This window comes from Microtus ochrogaster, linkage group LG2 (genome assembly GCF_000317375.1).
Source record: "Microtus ochrogaster isolate Prairie Vole_2 linkage group LG2, MicOch1.0, whole genome shotgun sequence".
Lineage (NCBI taxonomy): Eukaryota > Metazoa > Chordata > Mammalia > Rodentia > Cricetidae > Microtus > Microtus ochrogaster.
Window position 1 is genome coordinate 28,336,200 of NC_022028.1, and position 12,148 is coordinate 28,348,347.

The 12,148-nt window shown below is 44.7% G+C and overlaps 1 protein-coding gene across 1 annotated transcript in view; it reads left to right on the plus strand.

Moving 5' to 3' along the window:
* The window catches only part of LG2H2orf40 (linkage group 2 C2orf40 homolog), a 12,875-nt gene extending 4,809 nt beyond the window's left edge, over positions 1-8,066 (plus strand). Inside the window, exons 2-4 of the mRNA XM_005360004.3 lie at positions 1,819-1,866; positions 3,185-3,342; positions 7,719-8,066. Of these exons, the coding sequence (XP_005360061.1) occupies positions 1,819-1,866; positions 3,185-3,342; positions 7,719-7,880 (368 nt within the window). The 3' untranslated portion in view covers positions 7,881-8,066. The remainder of the gene's footprint in view (positions 1-1,818; positions 1,867-3,184; positions 3,343-7,718) is intronic.
* Positions 8,067-12,148: the final 4,082 nt, after the last annotated feature.

The following is a 12,148-nucleotide window of genomic DNA, read 5'->3' on the forward strand; positions in this document are numbered from 1 at the left end:
TTCACTGTAGCTGATTCCCCTTTTGTTACAAATTTGGGAATTAATTCCCACAGTTCAGACCTGTTAGATCATTTACTGGTTACTATCTTTCCTGTGCTTTGGGGGTTTACTGATTACATTCCCCTAGTTACACGTGAAAACAGTTTGCCCTGCCAGGCAATTGTTTCTCTCTCCTGTGCAAATGCAGGGATCTGCCTTCCGGCAGTTATCTTTATTGACAGGCATTTGGTCAGCATTTAGGGTCCAGGCAGAAGCATTCCATTTCAGATATTCCCGGATATCCAACTGGATATCTATGGCAAGCGAGGATTTGTGGGTAAAAATTAACTCAACTACATTACCCCTGCAACTTCTGCTTTCTTTATTTCCCATGTGAGGGTGAAGCGAAGGGACGTGGAGAAGAAGAATAAGGGGTGACCTCCACAAGGTTTCTGGTTTTTACAGACATAGTTGGGAAATTGCATAGGTGAAGACAATGATAATATGCATATCAAAATAATATGCATATCAATGATAATATACATATCAAAATAATATGCATATCAATGATAATATACATATCAAAATAATATGCATATCAATGATAATATGCATATCACAATCACAAAAAAAGGGCAGGTAGGACCTGACAAAGCGGCACTCTGGAACAGGAACAGGTGACCCTATCCAGGAAAGAGCCAGCATCCAAAGGAAAATCCCTGACATTCCACAGAATTAGATAAGGTGACTAAATGTCCCCGAATCCTGGATTCCCCCATTCTCCTCATCCAGTCTCTTTAGTCATAAGCACCCTTGGGGACATCCAGATTTGCTTGTTAGCAAAGGTGGGGCATGCTATCTTCCTACTCAGTGCCTGTCTTCTTTAGACATTTCTATGTGGTTTCTTAGCAGATAATTTGGTGGGACTGACTCTGTGTAAATTTGACTGTTAGAACAAAGAGTGAATATTGTCGTTCTAAGACCTCATGGTGTGGGGGAATGAAGCAAGGTCATTCCGTTGCCTGTGCAGGAGAAGTCACACTGCTGAGGTGTTTTGGGAATGAATCCCATTTTGAAGGGAGCATCATGGCTTCACAAGGTTTCCACAGATACAACAGAGGCTTTTCCAAAAGACAAGTGTTCCCGCAGCTCTTCAAAATGGGGTACCTCTTGTCTGTTTGTAGGTTTGCCTTTATGAATCTGTCAGCTGTATACACACTGCAGAGGCTCCAGCAAGTTCCTTTCACGTATCGTGGCATCTTCCTTTTGAATGCTGAGGGGAAGCCTTAGAGGCTGGACCTTTAAGGCCCCCAATAGCACTTCTTCCAAAAAGGCCACATCTACTCTAACACAGTCACACCTCCTAATATAGGCCTATGGGGGCTATTTTTCTTCAAACCACCACAAAGACCTTGCATTCAAATAAGTTTACCTCCAAAATTCTCAAGTGATTATTCCCAGGGTATTATAAATTCAAGGGCACCGTAGGACACCCATTGCACCATGAAGATAATGTTTGCTAGGAGATGCATGAGATAAGTACTCCCCCTTGCAGTAAGGCATCAGGACTAAGATTACAAAGTTGTCTTCCAAAGTAGCATCTCATGCAGTAATGCGCTTGCCATCTGTGGTCACTGTCATCAGTATGAAGCCCAGACACCATGCATTGCTTTTCTCGTGTGGCAAGTATCCAAAAACCGATTAGATACTTTTATACAGATCGACTAAACCAGCGCAGGGGTCCACAGTTGTTATATCCAACTCTGAGTTTTGTTCTCAACAAAGTCCAAATCCTAGGAGTGATGGGCTGTGAAACTGCTTTCTGGTTTGTTTACGTAGGTGGTGTACGTGGAAACAAACTCAAGCAGATGCTGCAGAAGCGAGAAGGTAAGTCGGCCTCAGGAGGGTAAGGGGTGTGTTCACCCCACCTAACTGCAAGGAGTGGACTAGCAGTGGACAATAGCCTGGGGCTGGAGGGCTCCTGCTTGGAAGATCAGAAAGTGTTTGCTCTTTTTAAAGGCTTGCAAATCTGGAAGACTTATCCTGTGCGTATGTGGCGTGGCATTCTGCTTGATAAATATTACTGCCGATAGATGTTTGGCAATCGTGTTTCTGAGAGCTGCCAGTGGGGACTCAGAAAGAGTGGGACAGTGTTAATCAAATGTCATTCCTTTTAGACTAGTGAAACACATCTGAGCTGCGGACACTAGCCCTACCTGGTGGAGTAGTTTCAGAATGCATTGCTGGTACTCTGCCTATTCAGGCAGCTGTAGGAAAAGGCATTCCCAACGAGGAATCTTTTCTATTACTAACTTCTGCTGAAAAAAAAAAAAACCAAAAACCTGTTCCCAACTTATGTAGACAGCAACAAAGAGACATAGAAGTAGAACATTCTGGAAGTCACACAATGTGGGCTTTCAGTCCTCTGTTACCAGTTATCAAACAGATTCATGGTGCTGTCTAGTGAACATCGTCTTCCCCGTCTTCCCCGTCTTCATCTCCTTCTCTAAAACTGGGTGTCACAGAGATCCGGAAATATGAGCCAGGTTTTCCGTGTGATCGTTAATCACTTCTGCTTCTCCCTCGTAGCTTCCAGTGGAGCCCGAGGAGGGAGTGGAGTGAGGCTGTTGGCTAACAAGCAGGCACAGGGGAGTAAGTTTTACAATGAGCCGCCTCACAGCAGGGTGGCTGCCGCTCAGAGCAACCCAGTGCACGTTTTATGAACTAGAAAAGAGTTTAAAGCTGCACAGCAGGAAGAAATGATAAACATTTAAGGGGGAGGGAAATGCCAATTAATCCCGTTTGATCCTTGCATACGGATAGCATAAATATGTACAATACTTTGCATCAATTCAAAACACAGGGATTGTTACACCGCTTCAGAAGTCTAATAATAGCCTGGGGCTGGAGAAACGCTCAGTAGTTAAGAACACTGATTGCCAGTTTAGAGGGTCAGGGTTTAATTCCCACCACCCACATGGTGGTTCATGATTGTCTCTGACTCTAGTCCAGGGGGTCTGACGCCCTCTTATGGCCTTTGCTGGCACTGCATGCACGTGGGGCACAGGCACTCATGCAGACAAAACACCCATACACATTAAAAAAAAATCTTAAAAACACAGCAGGAAAAAATTTAATAGTAAAGTGAATATTTTTCTCAAAAAGAAATAAATCATCATCTGTGTTCGGGAACTGATCTTTTCAGAACCTACTCCAGCCAAGACTAACGTGGCTGTGGCTGAGCACACGGCGAAGGAATTCCTGGGTGGCCTGAAGCGTGCCAAGCGACAGCTGTGGGACCGCACCCGGCCGGAGGTGCAGCAATGGTACCAGCAGTTCCTGTACATGGGCTTTGATGAGGCGGTAGGTAGACTTTCCTGCTGGGGGGGGGGGGCAGAGGCCTGCAGGCTGTTGGGGGCAGAGGCCTGACCTGGGAAAGAGGGCCTAGGATTTGAGTCTTTTTGCCCTCTGTTTGCTGTTGCACTATCAAAACACCTGAGGCAGGGCAACTTTCAAGAGTTCATTTTCAGCTTTTGGCTCTGAAGGACTAAGAATATGAAGTCACTGTAGGATGGCTCTAGTGGTGACCTCATACAAATGGTGTCACGATAGCAGGGGTATGTGTTAAAGTAAAGCAAGAAGGAAGACTACATTTTCTTTTCTCATTTTTCTGTATCTGTCTGTCTATCTATCTATCTATCTATCTATCTATCTATTTATCTATCTATCTATCATCTATCAATCAATCAATCTATCTATCTCTATCTATCAATCATCTATCTATCTATCTATCTATCTATCTATCTATCTATCTATCTATCTATCTATCATCTATCTATCATTCAATCAATCTATCTATCTATCTATCTATCTCTATCTATCAATCATCTATCTATATCTATCTATCTATCTATCTATCTATCAATTATCTATCTATCTATCTATCTATCTATCTATCTATCTATCTATCTATCTATCTACCAAGACAGAGTCTCATATAGCCCATTCTGGCCTCAACCTCACTATGTAGCCAAGGCCGACCTTCAACTCCCAAATACTGATGTTATAGGTGAGGACCAAGATACCCACTGACTTGATTTTACAATTGCCAGTTTTTGGGAGAACTCACCCACTCTGAGAGGCCACAGGGTTAGTCCTTTCAAAAGGTAAAGACTTCACGACCTAATTTCTTTGCATCAGGGCCTCATCTCTTAAAGATCCCAGCTCTCCAACACTGCCACACTGGGGACCTAGGAATGCACAAAACATAGCCAAACCACAGTGCTTTTATCCCGACTGTCTGAGCCCACTCTGTGCTGCATGCTAAGTCAGTCATGGGGGAGGGGGAATCCAGGGACTCTGTGGGCCAAAGAACTGCATCCCAGATTCCTGCTGAATCTCATTTTTCTAGAAACCCCTCAGTCCTCCTGTCCAGTTTCACCTGGGCATCACCAAGACAGCTCACTTAAACATGGTCATGTTTGCGCAGAAATGGCTGACACAAGACGGGTCTATGGACTCAGGAAGGTCATGAAAATAGACTTAAAATGACCTTTAAAGAGAGGTGGTTCTTGCACATGTTCAGGGGAAATTTCATTGACACGTTTGTGAGTAAAGGCCAAGGGAGTTTGCAGCTCGGGTGGGTGGGGCAGTACCAGTGGGCAGCGTTGGTAAGTGAACAGAGGGGACTGTTGAAAGTCACATATTGTCATCTGGGCTACAGGCACAGATAAGAGGCAGCAGGACAGAAATTCTAGATTCTACTCACTGGAGACTGTCCACAGAGTGGACCGCTTAGCCTGCCTCCCAGGGAGCATTAACAGTCGGGTAGCTGAATGTGTTTTCCTAAATAGACATGTGGCTCACAGAGGGTCTTCCACATCCTGCGCTGGGTAGAAATGCTTCCTTTCCAATACAGTACAGAGCGAAGCATGAGCTGCCTCATCCCTTCCCTTCCGTTCCCAGCTTCTGCACGCAGCTGTCGGTCCCTAAACGTACTTTTGCTACTCAAAAACAAGTCTTCTTTTGCTGTTCAAGGAGCTACCTACTTAAGCCAAACTCTGTGTCAGGTGTGACGCAAAGTACTTAAACAAATATCTTTGTTTAGCAATTTCCCCAACTCAAGGGACATTGCTATGTGTCAGTTGCTCCTTTTTAAGGTCCATGTTCTGCCTGGTGGAGTTACTGGGAACCAGGTAAACTCACAGTGAAAGGTTCTTACGATAGTCAAGTCCCACATCCCCCAAAGTCCTGAGGGGGGGGTACCCATGCTCTAGATTCATCGGCAGCATCTTGTGTTTGGAATATTTAAGTGCATATATATTTTTTTATTTGGTAGACGAAAATATCATACTTTTAAGTGGTTTTATCTCTTTGATTACCACCATTAAAACATTTTTAACATGGGTAAATGACTAAAACATAAAGTTTGACAACAAAACCAATAAAAGATGAGGATTGAGGAAGGCTATAGTAATTAAATTTGCAGAAAAAAGATCACAAGAAACTATGTTCAGATGCCACAAGCGGTGGTCTTTGGCATTGGAAGGCACCACATCCTGCTTTATCTTTGCCCTGGCTCATATTCAAACTTGAATGGTCAAATCTGAACCTGTCTTATTTTTTATACTCATAAAAATCCTTAAAGCAGATTTAAAATACATATTTGAAGCCAGAATCTCAAACCTTATTAAATGAGAAAACTCAGGCAGTAAGATTATTTTATTCTGACCCAAATAATGTAGCATTGTGAAAAAAAATAAAAAAACTAGGCTAAATATACAGAGAAGCAAAAATGCCTGCCTTCTCCTCTCTGAGGTGGCGGTTTTGGGGTGGCTCTGAAGATGAGGGTCTTGGGCATCAAACAGATGAGGAATCAGAATCAGTGGCCCAGAGTGAGGGGTACACAGGTTGGGTCTACCAGTTATCTAAAGTGGGTGGCCATTTGGTCCCAGAGCCCCTGTACATGGCCCCAGCCTAGTTAGTGTTCCCAGCCTCACAGGGGTCTTAGGAGAGATGACCCTCAGCCTAGGGTAAGCTGGAGTCACTACAAACTGAAATATCTCCAGCACATCTACTTTACCACCCTCCTAGATCAGACACATCGTCAGGGGCCACCTGGGAGCCCCGATTGACGGCAGCATCCCCCAGAGGCTCATCCTACACAACACTGGCCTGGGAAAGGATCCAAACCCAGAATCCACAGTGGTTCCTACCGAATGCACACAGCCCTCCTTCACATTATCCTAACACAAAGACGAAAAGCAGTGCAAGCCGGAGTTGCTCCTTATTTAGGGTTCTCTGGCTATTCCAGGAAAATGAAAACAGATTCCTGAGACCCAGCCACTAGAAAATTCAGTCCTGGAGGCTGACAAAGCACCAGAAAATCTGCATTTTTTTCCCCCAGCCTCAGAGGTGTTCTGGTGCAGGGTCTCCCAGTCACGGCCTGTGGCCCAGGCTGCTCAGGCTGCTCAGGCTGCTCCCATTTCTAATCTGCCTTGGTTACATCCCCAGGGCCTCATCCTCACATGAAATCAACATGTGCAACTTGTCATCACAATTCATCTTGCGCTTTCACCAACACTTCAGAAACATTCTTCTGCCCTGTGAAAAGGCGGTTCACAGCAACGAGCAGCCGCTGGAGGAGGCCTTATTAATTGCTGGTCCCTTCCCTTTGCCTTTCCATTTTTATCAACAGGCTCTGTCACCTTTCATAACTCTCTCCAATAGAATGCAGGTTTCTTGTGAGCCGGGACTCTTTAATCTTGCTTTGGGCCTTCTTCAGTGCCTGCAACAAGGCCTGACACCCACAATCCACTTCACAACCTTACACAGTGCACACTCCTGCTGGTGCACACACAAACCAAGAACACAGGTGTGCACACCACCTGGGGCGTCCCAGATGCCCTCCCCCAGAGCTGGAAGATGCCAACAGTTGATTGAATTCCTATGATGGCAAGCCTAGGAACAGGCCAGGAGGATAGGAAGGCACGTGCCACCGTAATGTGGATGGTGCCTCAGGGCCAGCCAAGCGGTTACTGCGTATGACAGACACACATTTTATTTACCTTATATAGAGAGAAATGTTCCAAGGTAGGGTGTGATAAGACTGGCGTGGAGGAGATTATCAAAAAAATGGCCATAGATTCCTTTGTGCGGGGTGCTCATGCTGGTATCTATAGTGGCATTTCATTTGTGTTTTAATAAATAAAGCTTGCCTGAAGATCAGAGAGTAAAACAGCCCCACTGGTCGGCCTTACAGACCAGGCAATGGTAACACACACCTTTAATCCCAGTAGACACACTAGTTGCCAGAGAAACCGAGTAGTGCATGCCTTTAATCCAAGTGGTGCACGCCTTTAATCTCAGAACTAGAGAGGAATATAAAACAGGCGGAAACAGCGCTCAGTCTCAGACTTATTTCGAGATTCCTGGTGGCAGGGTCGCCATTTCAGACTGAGATAAAGGTAAGAGCCAGTGGCTGGCTGTTTTGCTTTTTGAATTCTCTGGTTGAACCCCAATTTCTCTCTCTGAGTTTTTATTAATCATGCACCTGGCATCCTAAGGCTGGATTAACCCACGAACAAAATGTTATACATGCATTTTGACATTATAACATGTCATAACACTGGTTGTCAATCACTGAAGAAAAGCCACTTAGAGAAAAGCCGTGTTTTTCATGTGTTTTTAGGGGAGTGTGTGTCTTTAAATCTCTTCTTCATCACTCTCTTTTCTTCCAGAAATTTGAAGATGATGTCAACTATTGGATGAACAGAAATCGAAATGGACATGACTACTATGGTGATTACTATCAGCGTCACTATGATGAAGATGCGGCCATCGGTCCCCGCAGCCCAGAAAGCTTCAGACACGGGGCCAGCGTCAACTATGACGACTATTAGCGTCCCTTGCTGAGGTGCCACAGACCCTGCGCCTTGCTTCAGGAGGCCTTCTCCACCCACACTGTGCGAACACCAAGGGCTAAAGGAAGGAGGAATAGACGTGCCTTTTGCATTTCGTGCATGCTCGTAACAATGTGTATCATTTAAAAATAGAAATAAAAGCATTCTTTTTTTTCAAAAAGATAAGTATCAGAATTCGCTTGGGAGAAAAGTGAGCCCTGACAATTCAAATCGCCTCTGTGTTTGAAGTTGGCATGCCAACTGAGGGCCTCTCTATTTTGCTCCAGGAATCCTGTCAGTATTCAGGCAGAGCAGAAATGAAAGCCAGGGGATCTCTGTTTGTTAAAATGCAGTCTGAGCTAAATGCGAAATATTGATTCAACAGGAAAATCTAGTTGGCTATGACTTTTAGTTTTGGATATAATTTGGAGAACCCTGTCACTGGACGGGCAGTGGGGGTTTTCTCTGTTCCGGGCTGCAGGCCAGAGCAGGGTTTTTTGTTGTTGTTGTTGTTTTTTTTTTTTTTTTTTTTAACAAACCGTGCAGGGAAGTGAACCGACCTGAAGTTTTGCAGATCTCAAAATCATGCTCACCTACTTGTTTAAAAAATGTACCTCAATCAACAAGGAAAGATTTTCCCACTGAATGTAAACAGCCCGATTGAAGAAAGAAAGAAAGAAGTGGCGTTGGGATGAGGACAGAAGAAGGTGGAAAGAGAGGGTTGGAGGTGGAGGCTGGTGACGGGAGCCAAGTAGTCCAGCCTGGGCCACACCCAAAGGCCAATAGGAGATGGGCAGGAAAGGACAGCATGGGAAGAGGCTTGCCAGTCATATTTCGGTTTATCAGACTCTCTGACATCCTAATGAAAATGGGTGACTCTTTTTCTAAAAATGATATGCCATTTTCACATATCATCTGTGGAAGACTCTGACTCTCAAGATCTAGGTAGTAAGTTAGCTCTACTTAGCAGAGAGTCTCGCCTTCAGGATGAAATGTTTCTGGGCTATTTTCCATGAAAGGCTCTTCTTGGGAAACATGACTTCTCCATATCAAAAGCGTGATAAATATACACGATGTAACATTTCTCACCATTGAGTGGGGTGGCTCATGTCAGTAATCCTAGCATTAGGAAAGTAACAAAGTAACAGAGTAACAAAGATGAGGCTTGAGTTCAAACAGTGGGAGAAGCTGTCTCAAACTTGCCCGTGGGCGCCCGCACGCACACACACACACACACACACACACACACACAAATAACACTTAGCAATTTCTAGGTGTCCATTCCCGTGGGATGAAGCACATCTTCATTGTTGCATAACCACCACCACCATCACCTCCAGAACATGTTCATCACCACAATGTCAGCCCCCGTTAGACAGCAACTCCCCAAGCCACTTCCCCAGATCCTGACAAACCCCATCTTTTCTCATGAAGAAACTATGATGGTTTTCTTCATGACCTTTTCAAATGCAATCCCTTATGCTCACCCTCTCACCAACCTCAATCCCTTCACCCCCCAAATTGCCTTTCTCTGTTTTTGTGTCTCATATATTACATTGATAAACTGAGTTCCTGTAAGAAAGACAGACATAGGTCCCATTCCCTTCCATCTCCCTCACCCTCTAGTCTGCTATCTCCGCATAAACAGCCCCCTTCTACTTTCATGTCATATGTATTTTGAATCTAGATTCCGCTATGAGAGAAAACATACAGTATCTTCTTTGTGCTGCCTTAGTTCATTTGTCATGATTATCACCAGTTCTTTTCCTTTCCCTGCAAAAGACATAATTTTGTTCATTTATGTACGTGTCCGTACGTGTGTATAGTATGTGTGTGCACATACACACATGAGGATGTGGAGGTTAGTGATCAACGTTGGGTGTCTTACTTGGCCCATTTCCACCTTGCTTTTGTTGCTGTCTGTTTTTCCCATAAAGACATAGAGTGTCTTAGATACTTTTCTATTGCTGTGATAATATACCACAATCAAGGCAACTTATAGAAGAGCTTATTTGGAGCTTTACAGTTTCAGAGGGTTAGAGGCCATGGCCATCATGGTGGGGAGCATGGCAATAGGCAGGCAAGCATGATGCTGAAGCAGTAGCTGAGAGCTTGCGTCTTGAGAAAGTGCAAGGCAGAGAGAGCTCGCTGGGAAAGATAAGAGCTTTTGAAATATCAAAGGCCACCCCCAGTGAGACACCTTCTCTAACAAGGCCACATCTCCTAAACCTTCCCAAATAGTTCCACCAAGTTTGGGCTAAGTATTCAAGCAAATATATATGAGCCTGGGAGAGGCTGTTCTCATTAAACCTACCGTGCAGGATCTCTCACTGAACCGGAAGCTCACCATTAGTTAGACTGAGCATTGAGCTCCAGAGATCTGCCTGTCCTTGCCTTCACTACTTCCCCCCCCTCCCCCCCCCCCGGCCCTTCAGCACAGGAGTTACAGACTTGCACTGCCGAACCAGGCTTTTACACAGGGGTGTCAGGGATCAGGAAGTCAGGCCCTTACAGTTGTGAAACGGGCTTTATTTACTAAGCCATCGACCCACACTCCTGTTATAGCATATGCAATTCTGCCGAAGTACCAAACAAGAATCAGAAGAGTCTTCCCTTGGACCAAGAGTAAAACCCAAATTTGGATTCTCCACTGCTCTCTCCATGTCTTCTCTCTCACTCTAGTTTGTGGTCTGTGGCCTGCTGGTTGTCTGTCTCATGTGTCTGATATCTTTCTCCATTGTCTCTCCCTAACCAACGGCTCTCCTCTATATTTATTGAACACCATAGAAAATGTAGTATAGGAGAGGGATGTGGCGTTCTTTTCTACAGAAATCTTTAACAGAATTTTACAAGGGAAAAAGTTACTTGATGGACTCAGAGCAGCACTCAAAACCACACACAGATGTTATCAGCTTACATCCATATGTTGCTTCCAACATGTATGGTGGATGTTTGCTTTTGTTTAAGGAGTCTGTCACCATGCTGTCTGTTTTCAGCAAATGGTTACCACAGCACACACATTCATTGTTCTGGGTCAGGGGTATAGAAGAGCACGTGGTTTTTAAAGCTATGTGTTTAGCTTAGGTTGTAAAAGCTACATACAGGAAACCCAGGCATGCAAGGCTGGTTACACTGTTTTCTTAAAGGCAAGTTAAACTCAAAGCAGGCTGATTACAACATAGGGAAACAGACTGAGGGTAGTTTTAAATGATCTCCAGGCAGTCGGGAAGGTCTGCCAAAGTTCAGTTTCTGAAAGCAGGGGGTATTTTCAGAAAAAGACGCCATTGCATATTTATATAGCATTGTTTAATCAATTCATCTGTTGATGGTCTTTCCAGCTGGCTGTACACTGGGTCCTTGTGTTTAGTGCCACAGTTAACATGGATGCGCAAGTGTCCCTGTGATATGTTGATGTAAATCTAGGCGTGGTACATCTGGGTCTTGTGAAAGTTCTTGTTTGTTTGTTTGTTTTGTTTTGCTTTAATTTTGTTTTGGTTTTGAGGACTCTCCACTGGCTGCGGTTGTTTATATATCCAGATGACACTTGTGTAGAAGAATTCAGTGTAAAGGACCCCTCATCTCCCACCCTCACCAGCATTTGTGGGTGTGCACAGCTCTACTTTCTGTGTGTGTGAATTTGATTGCTCTAGCTACCTCACCTGCATAGTCTTACAGTGTTATGGTTTAAATATAAACTGTTTCCCACAGGATGGCCTGACGAGTACGTGGTGCCTAGGTTGTGGTGATATTTGGGAGGCTGTGGTAATTTTAGGAGGTGGGGTCCACCTGGAGAAATGGGTCCTCAGTGGGACAGGCCTTTGAAGGTTTTATCTGGTTCCCAGTCCCTTCTTCGTTCTTTTACATACCAACCCCAGTTCCCCCTCCTTCTCCTTCTCCCACCCCCACCTCTCCTCTTCCAGTCTCCTATCCACTTCGCAGAGGAGGTGAGACCTTCCTTGGGGAGTCAACAATGTCTGGGATGCCAACTTGAGACAGGACCAAGCCCCCTACACCCATATCAAGGCTGAGCAAGTTATCTCAACATAGGGAATTGGCTCCAAAAAGCCAGTTCATGTACCTGGGATAGATAGGTCCTGGCATGACTGTCAGTTCCCCCAACATATTAAGCCACAGAACTGTCACTCACATTCAGAGGGTCTAATTCCGTCTCATGCAGTTTCTCCAGCTGTCGATCCACAATCTGTGAACTCCCAACTAGCTCAAGTCAGCTTTTTCTGTGGGTTTTTCCACCTTGCTCCTGACTCCCT